Source organism: Carassius carassius, chromosome 50 (assembly GCF_963082965.1).
Source record: "Carassius carassius chromosome 50, fCarCar2.1, whole genome shotgun sequence".
Taxonomy (NCBI): Eukaryota; Metazoa; Chordata; class Actinopteri; order Cypriniformes; family Cyprinidae; genus Carassius; species Carassius carassius.
The window spans coordinates 4,401,000-4,418,948 of NC_081804.1; the positions used below are offsets into that span (position 1 = coordinate 4,401,000).

At 38.4% G+C, this 17,949-nt stretch overlaps 1 protein-coding gene across 1 annotated transcript; it reads right to left on the minus strand.

The window, feature by feature from the left end:
* Positions 1-550: 550 nt before the first annotated feature.
* On the minus strand, positions 551-10,080 carry LOC132133447 (2-oxoadipate dehydrogenase complex component E1-like). Its single transcript, XM_059546273.1, has 17 exons — positions 9,819-10,080; positions 9,459-9,611; positions 8,904-9,115; positions 8,572-8,766; positions 7,332-7,601; positions 5,961-6,132; positions 4,931-5,129; positions 4,503-4,815; positions 4,232-4,316; positions 3,232-3,371; positions 2,817-2,967; positions 2,603-2,713; positions 2,368-2,555; positions 2,183-2,265; positions 1,572-1,741; positions 800-885; positions 551-687 (listed from the first exon to the last, which is right to left on the minus strand). The coding sequence occupies exons 1-17, from the start codon at positions 10,024-10,026 to the stop codon at positions 586-588; spliced, it is 2,838 nt and encodes a 945-aa protein (XP_059402256.1). The 5' UTR covers positions 10,027-10,080; the 3' UTR covers positions 551-585.
* Between the last annotated feature and the right edge of the window lie 7,869 nt (positions 10,081-17,949).

Genomic DNA, 17,949 nt, shown 5'->3' on the forward strand with positions numbered 1-17,949 from the left:
TTTTGGATGGGATTGTCATCAAGGGTAAAAACTGAGCAATGTAAACTAGATATCAAACCAGTATTATAAATTCTACATTAATACTTTCACTTCGTAAACAAGTAACAATCTATAAAAATCTGTTATTTCTGAGTCTACATTCATAGACATGTATCTAATTCCTATGCACACATTGCACCAACATCTTGATCATGAGCCACTACTAGTTCACATCACAATATTCATCTCAATATTATTTATATTTTTTTATTTGCCTCCAGTCTTCCGCCTTCAGCATGGATATCAAATTTAATTGAAAAGTGCTTTGAAAAATTACACACACAGTACGCATGTATGCTTTGTTCGTTTTCTACATTTCTTCTATACAAACATTTTTTTTTATGTGCCAAATATTACTTCTGAAATATCATTTATGATACTTCCAAAAAGTTCCCTTATACCTAAATAAGGGGATGCATTAAACAGCCAAACCTCTGTTTAGTGCTCAGGCTACAAATAACACTTGGCGTTTGTTGTCAGTGTATCAGTCATCGCTTGTTTGCTACAATAAGATGATCATTTCTTGAAGTTTATGGTTGTGTGGTCTCAGGAGAAAGACGCGGTCAGGATGGCTTCATGCTGCTGATGGTGGAGGGTACCGATGCCCACGGCAGGAGCCGGTAATGCTGGTCTGCTGACTAATCTCAACTGAAGGAACAAATCACAAGATCAACATTTAGCAATAAATCAAGTGTTCATCTGATGAATGTCAACAATTCAAGCTAAGAGGCTATCTATTAGCGTGAAGTGGTGACCTGACCTTGCAGGCTAACTGTTTTTCGAATCTCGGTGATACAAATGACCAGCAGCCCATGTTCTGTGGCTCCTCTTGACTCCAGATCAAATCTGTAAAGGAAAAGGAAATATAGTAATTGATATAATATAATATAATATAATATAATATAATATAATATAATATAATATAATATAATATAATATAATATAATATAATATAATATAATATAATATAATATAATATAATATAATATAATATAATATAATATAATATAATATAATACAATATAATATAATAAGAAGCTGGATATGTTTTCTGTTTAAATGTGCCGGCTTACAAAACAGTTTGCAGTTTACAGTGTTCACAGCTTACAACAAAACACTTTAATAAGCATTAAATATACACTATTGCTCAAAAGGTTAGGGTCATATATATATATATATATATATATATATATATATATATATATATATGCGCAAAAATATTAAGCAGCACAACTATTTTTAACATTGATAATATGAAGAAAATGTTTCTTGAGCAGCAAAGTAGCATATTACAGTTTATTTTGAAGGATCGTGTGACTGAAGACTGGAGGTAATGATGCTGAAAATTCAGCTTTGCAATCACAGGTATAAATTTTAAAATATATTCAATAAGAAAACAGTTGTTTTAAATTGTATTTAAAATATATCTGAACACACAGAGAGCAACTCCCACAATACCAAAGAAACAAATGCTAAGTACAACAATCCTTTGAGTGGTCCATGAATAAAAGATGTGTATATGAGCAACTCACCTTTGGCATTTGTGTATTTATTTAGCTCCTGTTGTAGGGCTTCTGTGGGGAAGGGACACAGTTCCACCACCCTGATCAGCGCTGTGTTTTTTTCTGTCTCTGGTAACGTCTCTCTGTGTTTCCGCAGGGCGTAGTAATGTTTACCTGAACAAAACAGAATCCGCTGCACACTGCAAGACAAGAGCAAGCGAGAAGTCTTTCTGTAAATATAAGGTTTGTTTTGTTGTTTTTTTTTGGAAGGAAAATAATACTTGTACTCAGCAAGGATGCATTAAAGTAATTAAAAGTGACAGTAAAGACATTTACATTACTAAATATTTGTATTTTAAATAAATGCTGTTTTAATAGCAGCACAACTGTTATATATTAACAAGAATTGTTTCTTGAGCATATTTTGGATCATGGTTTCTGATGGATCATGTGACACTGAAGACTGGAGGAATGATGCTGACAATTCAGCTTTGCTACCACAGGAATAAATAATATTTGATTTTTTGACAGTTATTTTCGATAGTAATAATATTTCAGAATATTACTGTTTTACTGTATTTTTCATCAAATAAACCGAAACTTCAAAAATGTGTTTACAAAAAGTGACTGAAGGAAGATACCTTGCAGGGTTTACAGATGTATCACCAATGACAGGCTTAAAGAAAGTTCCTGGTCCCATATCAGCCAAGCTTGACACTGCCCCCTAGTGCCAAATAGAAGGGAATATTCTTTATTAAAAACGACAAAACCAAACGTTCTTTCAGTAAGAAATTCATATGAAAAATATTAATATGTCTTAACGCACAGAAAAGCGCAGAAGAGTCTTAGGAGAGGCCACGATTAATGGCTTCCTGAAGTTTCTAATCATTTGTCTCCGTAAAAGGTGGTAGTACTGAGCTGGTAGAGTAGGATTGACCACTCCCATGTTCACTGTGTCACCGTCCACAGAGCTGTGAGAGGAAGAGAGTGCAGTTATGAAGATTATCAGTGATGCTGAATGATTTCATCTGTACTTTCCCTGTAAGAGAGCATGCATTAACTCGCCTGTAAGAAACGCTCGATTCGGCAGGATGAATGCTCTGGTCCGGCTCCATCGTATCCGTGGGGCAGTAAGATGACCAATCCACTCTGCAGGAGCCATTTCGCCTCACCTAAAGAAGTTTTGCCACAAAACAGGATTTAGTCTTTAAAGATGTATTTAACCATTTGACCAAAGGTTGTGTAAAACTAAGACTGCATTATTTTTTTTTTTACCTCCAGAGAGGAAAGTGTCAAATATTATTTGGGCGCCGTTGAAGAAATCTCCAAACTGAGCCTCCCAGATGGGCAGCAGTCTAGGCTGAGCAATACTCATTCCATACTCAAACCCCAGAACAGCTTCCTCTGAAAGAGCACTGTTGCACACCTGCGAGGACACACACACACACACACACACACACAACATAATTATATGCTGTAAAATAAGGTGGCAAAAGCAAACCACACAGCTCAGGAATGAAGAGCAGTTGGAGTATCGAGTTACAAAGCTAATACGTTAGTTACATGCCATCAACCAAACATCCTAAACTAATGTACTATTAAAAACACATAATAAAAAAAAGTGATAAATGATTGCAGCAATGCACAACTCATGTTTGGTTGTCTGTTGTGTCTGTCTGGTTTGGCTAACCTCCAAGTGGCCTTTCTGTTCAGGGCTGATGTGATTGAGGGGGACGTACATGTCGTTGGTTTCTTGACACACAACCATAATGTGACGCTGACTGAATGTACCCCTGCCAACATCCTGACCGCTGATACGGATATTAAATCCTGCATTAAATATATATAAAAATGGGGTTTTAAACGTTACTAATATATTTTCATGTACACTGACACCAAAACTTTAGGGTCAGCTTTTTGAAAGAAATTATTCATCAAGGATACTTTAAATTAATCAAAGTGACTTTTCCATCACTACAAAAGATTTCTATTTCAAACAAATACTGTTCTTTTGAACTTTCTATTCATCAAAAAATCCTGAAAAAAATTATCACAGTTTCCACTGAACAACTTTCAACAAGGATAATAAGAAATTTTTAAGCAGCAAATCAGTAAGTAATGATGTAGAAAATGTAGTTTTGCGTCAGAGGAATAAATTACATTATAAAATGTATTAAAATAGAAATTGCAATAATGTTTCAGAATATTGTTGTTTTTACTGTATTTTAATACATTTTTTTGGTGAGCATAGGGAAACATTTTTTAAACATTACAAAAAACTTATCATCCACAAATATTTGATTATTTGTGCATAACTTATTTCAAAAAGTTGCAAAAATATACATTGCATTTGCAAAATGATTGACTTTTATATTATCATTGCACTTGCACAAAAGGAAATTAATAAACTATTATCTGGAAAATATTTTGTTTGTATTAAGCTGACAAAGAATGTCTGAATTTTCAGTAAAGTTCAATAACTTCTTGATTATATCATAAATTCAAAATTTTGAAAATGTATTACTTTTCACAATTAATATAGTCAAACTCAAAAACATTGTCCAAAATCACCAGAGCACAACCTAAAGGCAACAATGATTGGGAAAATATTTGTATAAAGATACAGTTTAAAAGCACAAACTATTCTTGAACGTTTTAAAAGTGCAAGGAAGGAGAGATGAATACTTTACCCTGACACAGCAATGTGCCAAACGCCAGGGCCTCCGCTGTGGACCAGTCTAATTTTGTGTCCTCTTCCAGTTTCTGCAGGCGTGCCTGTGACAAACCAAGACATTTGTATAGGCATGTTCAAATCAACTAGACTGCATCAATTCTTTACTGAGAAACCTAATTCACATAGACATTTTCAGTGATGTCATCTTATGGCTGTTTAGATCGTTATATCGTATATGTTCCTGCTGCTCATGATATATGCAAAAAAGCGAGGTGTTCTTTCATTACCTGCATGTGTGTCTTTCTCAGGTGACTGTGTATTTGAATCTCCTCAGGTAAGTCTACTGATCTGGCACCTATGAACTGCAGCAGGGGCAAAGCTACGCCCGTGTCCCAGAATGAGACTCTGTCCTGGGCCTCCACCAGGCCCCCCCAGCGCCCCTGGAGGTTTGTGGGCGGAGGGCTGTAGAGTGTCATGTTGTTCAGCCGGTCGTTGAGCATGGCGTAGTGGGTGGTCTTGATCTGTCCGCGCTCTTCCTCTGTCATCAGACCCTCAGCGATCAGTTGGTCGGCATATGAATCTGGGATACTTTGTCTCGACCTAGAATGGCCACGAAATTAGTAAAATTAAACCTAACATTTTAGAAATATGTTACAAAATAAAGGCTGTTCCGTCCGTTCAAATCAGAATTGTCAAAACCGTGACTGTTACCCACCGGATAATTTTATACATTGCGGGGTTTGTGAAAAAGGGCTCGTCCAGCTCATTGTGGCCCCACTGGCGGGAACAAAGCAGGTCTACAATAACATCTTTTCTGAAGCGTCTCTGGTACTCCACGGCCAGCCGGGTCGCCTTAAGGACCTCCTCAGCATCATCGCCATTCACATGGATTATTGCACATCCCACCATTTTACCTAAACAGCAACAAACAGAATTGCAAAAATGTTAATAGATGTTAGATAGAAAATAGATTTTGTTTAAAATATTAATACAAAATAATTTTACTTCAGCTAATTTCCAAAAAAATAAAAAATTAATTTCATTTTTGTTTAATTTAATTTGATGTAATAACTAAAAGCAAAAAAAAAAAAAAAAAAAAAAAAAAAAAAAAAAAAAAAAGATATATATAGACATCAAAAACTAACATGAGACAAAACACATAACAACATTAACTAAAAATAAAATGAAAATAGAAAATATAAATGTAAAGACTAATTCCAATATTAATAAAAACTGTAATTGTATCTCAATGAAACAAAAATAACACTGTTGCAGAAATATATAAAAATATATAGAAATAACAATACTTTATTTTTTAAATTATAAAAATTAATTTAATAATAATAAGTTACGTTTTTAAACATTAAATTAATTTTAAAAAATCATTATTGCAATAATGCTATTGCACTGTTGAATAAAAAAATGTTTGAATAAAAAAATGTTCATTAAATACTGTTGGATGAATTCAGAATTTAATAGAACCACTATATAATTTCCCTTATTTGGATGGCAAAATGTGATTGATATTTAAACTGCACAATTATTGTGGTTACAGTATCTCAAATAACTGCAATCAGATTAAATGAGAATCATTGAGACAATTATTCAATAATAATAATCGCGACAGGCCAATCTTGGGTCACACATCTCAGGCTGGAAAATATGGAAATCCATATACTGGGGAAAAATGTAAAATAAATAAATAAACAAATAAATAAATCACTCGCACCCTGACAAGTACATACCAACATCACTACAGTACAGAGATGATCGGCCCCTCTCTGAGGGAGTGGTGTAGCCCACTTGATTGTTCACAATGAGGTGGATGCTTCCACCTACTCTAAAATGGGGGACATTTGACAGCGTGAAGGTCTCCGTTACTATGCCTTGGCCTGAAAACGAAGCATTGCCATGAACCTGCACAGAACAGATAAAGAACTGTTATAACATCAGCATAACTACTATGTATAAGCATGGTGTATAATGTTGTTATTAGTGAACTTTACTAATCTATAAAATAGGGCTGCACGATGTGTCATTTAAGCATCGATATCGCGATGTCAAATCCACGATAGTCACATTGCAGGATGTGCGATGTAGGCTGTCGTAGTTGATCCGTAATTCATTAACTGTACGGGCCAGCTGCTCCCCGTCCCGGCCCTTGACGAATGTGATTCGCGGATTAATTGAACAGCTTAACCATCATAGAGAGAAAGTTTATAATATTCATGTGTTTTTAAGTCCTGTCAGTTTAACAGGGCGCATATAAGAACGAGCAGAGAGAGAGAGAGAGAGAAAGAGAGAGAGAGAAAGAGAGAGAGAGAGAGAGAGAGAGAGAGAGCCCCGGCCGCACGCACGCTCACCTTCACCATCTTCAAACAACACGAGCACTGTCTTGCTATCTCTTCCTCGCGCATATTAATCAAAATCAATTGACACGGTGGTATCAAAAAAAAAAAACTATCCAGTGTTTTCTGTGTTGTCAAATCTTGTGCGATATCCTAAACTGCAGAGATAATTACACAACGCATGTACACGTCTGATTCGCTAACTAATGATTCCTTTGAACCGATTCAATTTAATGAATGGTTTAAACAACTCACGTGCCCAACACTGAACTCATGAGACGTCTGAATTGGTGTATTAAAAAAAAATCTATTACACTTTACAATAATGTTCTATTTATTAAACTATTTAACTACATTATTACATTACATTACTACATTACAGTATTTGTTAACATAGTTAATGCACTGTGAAGTAACATTACCAAACAATGAACAGCTGTTTTTATAATTTAAGATAAACTAAGATTAATAAATATAGTAACAAAATTATTGCTCGTGGTAAGTTCATGTTAGTTAATATGTTAACAATTCAAACCATATCCTAAAGTTACAAACAAATAATTTACTCTAATTTAAATAATACTCTGATGTTTAAATCATTTAAAATGACAATGTATTTTGTAAGAAAAAATTAGATTAGATTTCATATCGAAATATATATAGCAGAAAAATAAAATATCGCAATGTAATTTTTTCCCAATATTGTGCAGCCCTACTAGAAACTAAAACAGACATCCTAAAATTGACTGAAACATCTCTGCTCAGGACCTGCAGGCAGATGACTTTGTCTCCTGGTTGTGCGTGAGGGTCAGCGGAGTAATCGCCGTCCTGTTTGACTTGCTGACGGCCACGGGTCTTTCCTTGCGTCACAGGGTTGATGGCCTCCAGGTGGGAGGGGTTCGGCAGCATAGTGACATGAAGAGGGTGTCCCGCCCCAAAGTCCAGCTCCACCGTGGAGGTTAAATGGGACAGCACGTCTCCAATAGAGGGAGAGTTCTCTGGAAACTCGCTGAGACCCCTCATCTTACGGAACATGAGCTAAGAGTAAGAAATTAAGACGTATTTGGTTCGTAATGGCTGCAGGCAATGACTCAATTATAATGTTCCCCCAAAACCATTACAAACTAAACTGTCATTCCCTGGAGAATGAGTCTATTCATGTAGTATGAAGAGGTGGAGATTGTGACTCAGAGGATTAGATGATAAGAAGAAACAATGGGTGAGGAATTAAACCAAGATTGCATAAACATAACTGACAAGGAAGAAAAACAAGGAATCAATTTGGTAACCTAAACTGTTTGGTTACCAACACTCTTCAAAATATATCTTCTAGGTTCCACAGAAGAAAGAAATTCATGCAGGTTTGGAACAACATGAGGGTGAATAAACAAAGATTTTTTTTTTTGTATGTGTGAACTATCCCTTTAAGAGTCATCACTTAAAACAAAATAACAAATAAGTTAAGTCTGAGATCACTAGTGAAAATATTACTTTGCATTTTCAAATTTAATACAATATTCCCATTACAAAGATATAATATTAGCAGCTTAGCTTTAAATTCATTTTAAATTGATGTTTCCCTATGATTAATTATTGTGACTTTTATTATTGTGTATTAGTGTAGCATTTCAATTGCTTGTTTGTGTTTTTGTTACATATTTCAGAAACGGTTTTACTTGACTTTTACTTGGCTGTACACTGTATTCTGTTTTATTTATTATTCTTATTTTCATGTCATGTTTTTTGTCTTAAGTAAAGCCCCTTGAAATGCTACCTTAAGTATATAAAAACAAATATTATGATTTCTTTGTACGAGTTTTTTCAGTGTACTAAAACTGTTTATCTCCAGGATTAAATCACTAAATGTTTAATGTGTTTTCTATGTGTGGACTGTATATATCTCTCTGTGGCAGGCTGCCTAGACATGTTTTAAACTGTAAGTTAAGCCAGTCTTTCCAGTTTACTATCTTGCTTAGAGTACATATAGCCAGAAGAAACAAGTATCAACCTCTGGAGGGAACTGCAGTAGTCCGGTGAGGAGGTTGAGACGTCCACGGTGAGGCATTCCCATGACCACGTCTGTCACTCCACTGTACACCGCAGAGCGGAACAGCTTGTAGAAAAATCCCATCATGCTCTCTGCTCCCTCACCTCCATATCGTTTAACAGTGGCAAACTTGGTGGCTAAAAAGTGGTCAAATTCCTTTAAAAATACAACAAAGGAGACGCACATTTCCTGATACCAGTGTAATCAAGTGTGTAATGATTTACATGTTATTCAGTGTTACAGGCTTCGAGGCATCCAAAATAAAAGTGACTAAATGCAAATGTCTGTGTTACCTGTGATTCAAGCATCAGTTTAGCCAGCTGTCTCCTCTCCTCTGGTGAAAACGCCTCTTTCTTGAGCTCTTCAAATCGGTCTGCAAACCATTCTCTTTCCTGCAAGCTCTGGGGCTGAGTGGTTTCCACTGAGATTCTCCCACAGTACGTTCTCTCCAGATAGGCCAGCACCTCTTCAGAAGTCGCCTCAGCTTTCCCAAAATGCCGCAATCCTGGAATGATGAGAAATAAAAATGTAAGGAGATAAATGGACCAACTAAAGAAGTACTATTTTAAAATAATGTTCTGTGGTAAATACAACTTAAGCTTAGTGACATGCTGCAATTTGCCACAGTTTGTTGTATTTAATGTATTGCCTTATCAGCTTTACAGGCTATTACATGGCAGCCATAGATTCAACATACAATATAATAAACATTTTATAAATTAAAAAAAGACAAATTTATATAAAAAACTAGTAAATACTGCCGTACCGTTCGCAACCGAAACATTAGTTTAGTAAGATGTAAGAAGCATTTAACGACCAACTTCAAAACTATGTGCCAGTAAACTCACCGGTGGTGTTGAGGACTCCATGAACGACTCCATTCAGCAGACTGATCTCAGGCACACTGTCCAGCACAGGAGTTTGGGGAAGTAAGGGGTTAATTTGAGCTACTTTGTGTCCATGTGCACGATAGGCCTCCACCAGTCTTACCAGTCCATGATCTGTTTACATCAGACACCCTTGTGTTACCACACTCCACATCTTAAAGCACTGCAGAATTCAGATCTTGCTTTGCATCTCTTAATATTTTTGCAAGTTTAAGAATGCATCGTTAAGAAGCTACCAAATCGCATGTTATGGACCTCTAAAGCATTAAGATTATAACAATATAGACAATCTTAGAGGCATGTAACTGTTAATTTTTGGACCTTGGTTAAGCGCGGAGATCTGCGGAAGATCAGCATCTTTCTCCGGAATCTCTATTGGTCTGAAACCATAGACTCCCCGCTGAGTGTGGTATAAACTCGCTAGAAACGGCCGTCTGGCACCGAAAGAACGGTGCAAAAGTCGATGTAGGTTTATAAGCATAATACCCGCTGACGTGGTAGAAATAAATAAACTAGACGAGCCACGCATTCTTCAGCGAAGCCATAGTATACGATAGCGATGTCCAATAAATGAATGAATCATTATTGTGAGTCGAATCTTTTCAATAAATCAGTCCAGTCTGAACGACTCGTTCACGGATAGAATCCGAGTCAACAACTAACTGAGAGTGATTAACATTTTGACTTAGATTATGTTTAATTAAACGAAAAGTCTTAATGTAAGTCACGGAATTGTTATTTTCATCGGTTAAAGTTCACGGTTAACCAAAAAAAAAAACAATCGGCAGACCTATTTATTACACTGATTTCACTTCTCATACAAGTGACCTGACATTCTCGCCGCATTTTTTTATGTGCTTAACATAAAAACACTTTAACCACAACATTTTAAATATCATGCTAGCGCATTGATTAATTGTTAGAATGAGCTGATTTTTTTTTATTACTGTTGTCCATGTAAATGCACTCACTTGTTGAACCGCGAAACATCTGAAGATTAGCTTGAACTGAAAAATTGTGCAAATATTATTTAGGTTTTAAAAAACTTTGATTTGGTAAATAATTGACTCTTTAAAATAAGCACACTTATTAATAAAATGTAATTTATAAAAACGCAAACTGTAACATAGGCGTATAACCACGTGATGACTTACATAAGTAAAAGAATAGCTGAATCGATCTTTTGAACCGGTTGTTTGAAACGAACTGTTCAAAAGAACCGATTCGATAGAATGAGTCGGACTAAGCATCTCTACGGCACAGAGGCTGGTGGGCGGTTATGATTTGCTCATCGTCTATTGGTGGTTAGTTTGTAAGAGGGTTGGGATAAGTCAACTGGTTTATATACCTCCCAGACATGTGTTTCTGTGAAGTGAAAGGTGTTTCTAGAGAGAGAAGTTGAAGACACTTACAGTATGGCAAAGATAGTTTGTTTATTGGTGATATTGAAGACAACTGCACAAACAGCTTTATTCTATTAGTTATATATATATATATATATATATATATATATATATATATGTATGTATATACAGTATATATACACACACACACACACACACACACACACACACACAAACACACATCTTTGCTCATCAGAGAAAGAAAGTTTGTTATATGGTCTTAAAGGCACATTATGTAATATATTTTTATTAAAATATATTTTATTGACTTTTGTACTTACATTTTCTCAAATGTTTCTAAGAATGTTAAAAAACCAGAGAAATATGCAATTTTAACTAGTGACACGGACCATGTCCATAGTGTCATTGTGTTGCCTGGCAGAGGTGGGTAGAGTACCCAAAAACTGTACTCAAGTAAAAGTAAAAGTACTTCTAGAAATATTTACTCAAGTAAAAGTAAAAGTACTAGTCTTGAATAGTTACTTGAGTAAGAGTAAAAGAGTATCGGATAAAAAATCTACTCAAGTAGTTAGTTACTAGTTACTTTGGGTCATATATACTGTACTGAGCCTATTTTTATTTAGATATATAGATAAAATGCATGTAATGTATGTGTGCGTGTATAAATGTATATATTTCATCAGCCTTTACTCCAATTTATGTAATTTATTATAAAACCCTGTCTGTTTACTTAAGTAACAGATATAGGTGTCATGCCATAACATATTTTTAATACGACTGACTTTATATTAAATGTGAATTTAACATTGAAAGTTAATGTGATATAAATATTGCTACTAATCAATCTTTCATTGTTCAGAAAGAGAGCAAATAACATTTACATTATTAAAGATAATTTTCACTGACAGTCTAGATTTCAATCACTCTCAGAAACTCCCATTAAAATCACTGAAACTGCTAACACTGTGAAATCAATATCTTAATTAAAGATTCGTACACACATCTGCACTTTGTTGTTCCTGCGAGAGAATTTGCCAGAAAGAGGTCTCCAGTCAGCGAGCGAGTGAAGGAAGCACCGGCATTTTAGCGATGACTCATCTGAACGCCTCTGATTGGCCAATGCTTTAATAAGCTCAAAAGAATCATGTGTGATTGGTTATAATGCGCAGCGCTGTATAAACGCATCTATCTCTGGCTAAGCGCCAGCAAGCAATCACAGATCTGAATTTAGCAGCTGATAATATGACTCGCTGAACGTACTTGCACTAGTGTGATTGTATTAAAATTAATAAAATCTTAATCGGCTATTTTTTGTCTTTTGGAAGCTGCATTCAACTTGACTCCCCTCTGTTATAAGCCACACACGTACAACAAGCTAATGTCACAGTGGTATCGTGTGCTGTAATCGAATGTAGCCCAAGTTATTACCTGTTAAACAGTAGACAGCACACGCGGTGTTCATCTAATAAGGATCTCCATCGCTAGCAAATAATAACCTTTGCAGATTTCAATTCAGTGCAGTTCCATGTTTTCAACGCTGCTGATGTTAAACGTTACAACTCCGAGTGAACCACTTCAGACGCTCAGCGCGTGCGGCAGGGAACTAAACGACTCATTCAAACGGATTCATGAACCAATTCACTCGTTTGCCAATTGGTTTGACCAAGCCTTTGAACAGAATTGACTCAAAAGAATGAATCATTCGCGAATGGGCATCGCTCATTGCCCAGAGAAAAGTAGACGGCGCGTTTGGAATAAACTGAAGCATTATAACATTTATTGCATTAAGATAAAGTAACGAGAGGAGCGTCGCCCACAGTACCGAAGTAAAAGTACAGATTTTTCCACAAAAATTTACTCAAGTAAGAGTATAAAGTACCCATCTTTAAATATACTCCGAAAAGTATTCGTTACCCCAAAAAATTACTCAAGTAAATGTAACGAAGTAAATGTAACTCGTTACTACCCACCTCTGTTGCCTGGCAATGACGTCACACAGCCACGATTTCCGGTTTTGTTTTGTAGGAAACATGGAAACACACGCTTTAATATGATGTGTGTTTTAATCAGAGATGGGACCAAGTCACACATGTGCAAGTCTCAAGTAAGTCTCAAGTCTTAACCTTCAAGTCTCAAGTAAGTCCCAAGTATTTTTTTCTTGGGCAAGTCAAGTCACAAGTTATGTCAAGTCAAGTCAAGTCCAAGTCAAGTCACCTTATTATTGTAATTTTACCTGCAGAATCTGATCTTAATAAAGTTAAAAGACAAGATATAAGTAACAGTAAATTAAAATAATTTGGATTTGCATTGTAAATACTCATGTTCAGTAAAATACATCATGGAATCAAACAAAATTGTAACTTCATAAAATTATTTATTTTTCACTTCTGCCAACAGAAATGTTTTACATTTTCAACATTGAGTCCATAAAACAAATAACAGCTAAACATCCAACAGACTCCTCTCTGAACACCCCCCTCTCTCTCTCTCTCTCTCTCTCTCTCAAACGACGTGACGTGACATGACATTCGGCCAAGTATGGGGACCCATACTCAGAATTCGTGCTCTGCATTTAACCCATCCGAAGTGCACACACACAGAGCAGTGAACACACACACACACACACACTATGAACACACACCCAGAGCAGTCAATTGCTTCGATTGCAAGTCCGACTCTCTAACCATTAGGCCACGACATCCCCTCAAACACAGTTTACATACAACATTAAACTTTCTTACATTTCTCCTCTCTCTCTCTCTCTCTCTCTCTCAAGTTCAAGTTCAAGTTGCTTTATTGGCATGACATTTGAGTTACAGTATTGCCAAATTTAGCATTTAGATACAGAATAAAATATGATTACAATAAAATACAATAAAATAAAAATAGCAGCAGCAGATAATATTTCTAATATTAATAATAGTAATTATATACAATTAAGAATATCAAATAAAACAGTTGAATATAATAAATTATCCCTTTCGTATGGTGTGTATGGTGTATAAATATTTAGCAGCTATTGTGACTGCCGTCTCATTCTCTCCAAGTATATAGAGTAGTTTCTCTGAGTCATTTAGAGACAAGAATGAAGGATTCAAAGCTTCAAACTGTGGGAAGAATGTTTCTCTTGTAGTGCTGAATTTGGGACAGACAAGAAGGAAGTGTTTCTCATCCTCTGTTTGATTCAGCTCACAGTGTTTGCCTCTCTTCTCTCGATAGCCAGGATCTTTTATGTCTACCAATCTCTATTTCCAAATCATGATCACGGAGTAGATATTTTGAAAGGATTTGTCTTTCTTTTAATTGTTTGAGTGATAAGTAATTTGCCAGTTTTGTGGTTCTGTTTAGGGCCGAATAACACTGGAGTTTGGTTTGGAGCTCAAATTCATTTTTTCATTTTTCATCATAATTATACTTCAGATTTTTGTCAATTAGTTTCTGAATGTTGGGGTTGTGATTGGAGTCAGACTCAGTTTGAGTTTCCTTCATCAGGTGAAGCACGAGTATGTTTCTCTCTCTCTCTCTCTCTCTCTCTCTCACACACACACACACACACACACACACATACATACAAACAATCTCTCTCAGAGTACATCCGTAAGTCATTACCTCTATTACAAGGTATTGCACTTGCAAAATATAAGATTCGAGAGTCTTGTCTGCAAGCCGAGCACGATGTGGCCTATCCCACCATGTATGCGCCACCGGTATGCGCGCTCATAATGGAAGCAACGCGGTCGCGACGCGCACGCGGTGAGACACGATCGACGCCTCAGGGGCGCAACTGTCCGAGCGCTTTGGAAACAAGGAGAAAGCGGCGCAACTAGCGATTTCCACGCGTTTTTAGGCGCGAATTATTGACGACAAAAGCGATGACCCTCGGTACCACTCAAGCTGAGATGTTGATGTGATGTGATATCTGATCTAAGTGGGCGTGGTCTGCGTAAGGTAGAGAGGGCATGACTGATGATAGTGTCCTGGTCCAGTCATGACAACGCGATTCTCAGCCTGCGCTCCAGCTGAGTAATCAATTTTATAAAAAAAAAAATAATGTATATATTTTATATTCAAACTGAAAACATAATGTGATTAACACTCAAGTCATTCAAGTCATCGTGTCTCAAGTCAAGTCAAGTCCCGAGTCTTTAACTTCCAAGTCCGAGTCAAGTCTCAAGTATTTTATTTTTTGTCAAGTCAAGTCACAAGTCATAAAAATAGCGACTCGAGTCGACTCGAGTCCAAGTCACCAAGTCACAAGTCCCCATGTCTGGTTTTAATAGACCAGTGACGACCACACAGAGTAGTGCTGTAACAGAACTTTCAAATGTATCTAGTATAAAACAAGGCTGCCAATCCCCAAGTAAAAGCATTTAAAAAAGCGTGTGAGGAGGGGGCGGAATATTTGGAAAATTAGTTACAGCACTTTTCAGTTGCCAAAAGATGGCGGCGCGTCCACACGCATCGGCTTCTCTCTGTCCCGACAGAACGGTGTTTTCGTGTTTTTGTCTTGTGAGTCGCAGTGTTTTTGTACGTTGTCGTCACGTCTACCTGTCTGTAAGCGCAAATACAGTCGCGAGTTTCTGCTCGATGTCGGCAGAACCACATTTTTACAGTTAAACTCCGCGCACGCGGAACAGCTGCGGGATCTCGGTCTGCTACGGAGGCCTTCACCATCACCGACCCCCACTACTGCATCTCGCCCACAGCGGAGGCGCCACAAGCGGTGTGAAAGGAAGCAGAAGAGGGGTAAGCGCGGAGGTATCCGGGCTAGGCTAACGGCTAACCCACACAAGCCATCTATCCCCACCATCGTACTGGCTAACGCACACTCGTTGGACAATAAACTGGACTACATTCGATTACTACGCTCAACTCAGAGGACTGCAAGAGACTGTTGTGTTTTTGTGTTCACGGAAACATGGCTCAGCAACACCATTCCAGACTGCGCTATTCAGCTCGACCAGCTGACGTGCTATCGAGCGGACAGAGCTCTCGTCGCGGGAGGAAAAACCTGCGGCGGCGGGCTTTGTGTTTACATCAATGACGCGTGGTGCCGCGATACTGTTGTGATCTGCAAACACTGCTCACCCCTGGTGGAGTTTATGATTATTAAGTGCCGGCCGTTCGATCTGCCGAGGAAATATACTGCTATACTGCTCATTTTGGTGTACATTCCCCCGTTCAACATCATCAGCAACAGGAACGACACACTAAATGAATTGTACCAGCACATCAGTGAGCAGCAGACAGCACACCCCGATGCTTTTCTCATCATAGCTGGGGATTTCAACCATGCTGACCTAAAGAGTGTGTTTCCAAAAATTCACCAACACATTAACTTTCCAACACGAGGTAATAACATTTTGGACTTTGTTTACACCACACAGAGAGGAGCTTACAAAGCCCTCACCCTCCCCCACCTCGGAGCCTCAGACCACATCACTGTTATGCTAATGTCTGCATACAGACCGCTCATTAAAGTCGCCAAACCAGTTTACAAACAGATTAAAGTGTGGCCAGAAGGATCATCAGAGGTTCTTCAAGACTGCTTTAACACAACTGTCTGGGACATGTTTAAACAGGCTGCCACATGCAATAACACCACTGACCTCCAGGAGTACTCAGAGACTGTCACTGCCTACATCAACAAGTGTATTGATGATGTAACGGTCACAAAAACCATCACTGTCCGGGCCAACCAGAAGCCATGGATGACAGGGGAGGTCTACAGACTCCTTAAGACACGGAACGCTGCCTTCAGAGCTGGAGATGAGGTGGGCCTGAGAACAGCTAGGGCCAACCTGTCCCGTGGCATCAGAGAGGCTAAGAGACAGCACTCCAGGAGGATAGCTCATCAATTCAGCGACAGCAGAGACACTAGGAACCTGTGGCAGGGGATACAGATCATTACGGACTACAAGCCCCCACCACGGACCTGTGACAACAACATCTCTCTGCTGAACGAGCTGAACACCTTCTTCGCTCGCTTTGAGCAACAAAACAGCACCACTGCACAGAAGACTCCACCTCCTCCCGGCGACCAGGTGATGACGCTGACCTCAGACAGCGTGAGGAGATCCTTCAGCAGGATCAATGCACGCAAAGCTCTGGGTCCTGACAACATCCCTGGGCATGTACTGAAAGACTGTGCAGCAGAACTCACTGATGTCTTCACAGACATTTTCATCATCTCACTGAGTCAGGCTGTTGTTCCCACATGTTTCAAAACTACCACCATCATTCCAGTTCCGAAGAAGCCATCTCCATCCTGCTTCAATGACTACCGTCCTGTTGCACTTACCCCCATCCTCATGAAGTGCTTTGAACGGCTAGTCATGCACCACATCAGGTCTGCCCTCCCCCCCTCCTTGGACCCCTTCCAGTTTGCATATCGGTCCAACCGGTCGACCGATGATGCCATCGCCACTACCCACCACTCAGCACTCATACATCTGGACAAAAAGGACTCATATGTCAGAATGCTGTTCATAGACTTCAGTTCAGCATTCAACACAATCATCCCTCAACAGCTCATTTACAAACTGATTCAGCTGGGGCTCAACACTTCGCTGTGCAACTGGCTGTTGGACTTTCTGACTGGAAGACCTCAGGCAGTACAGGTCAGCAGCAACACATCCAGCACCATCACACTGAACACTGGGGCCCCCCCAGGATGTGTGCTGAGCCCCCTCCTCTTCACTCTGCTGACCCATGACTGCACACCATCACACAACTCCAACCTCTTTATTAAGTTTGCAGATGACACGACTGTGGTGGGTCTCATTAGCAACAAAGATGAGACAAACTACAGGAGTGAGGTGAGCCGCCTGGCCAAGTGGTGCAGTGACAACAATCTCTCTCTGAACGTGGAGAAGACAAAGGAGATTGTTGTAGACTTCAGGAGAGCACACACTCAGCACGTTCCTCTGACCACCAAAGGTGCGACTGTGGAGAGAGTGAGCAGCACCAAGTTCCTGGGTGTGCACATCACAGAGGACCTCTTCTGGACTGAAAACACTGCAGTACTGGCCAAGAAATCACAACAGCATCTCTACTTCCTCCGCAAACTGAGGAGAGCCAGAGCCCCA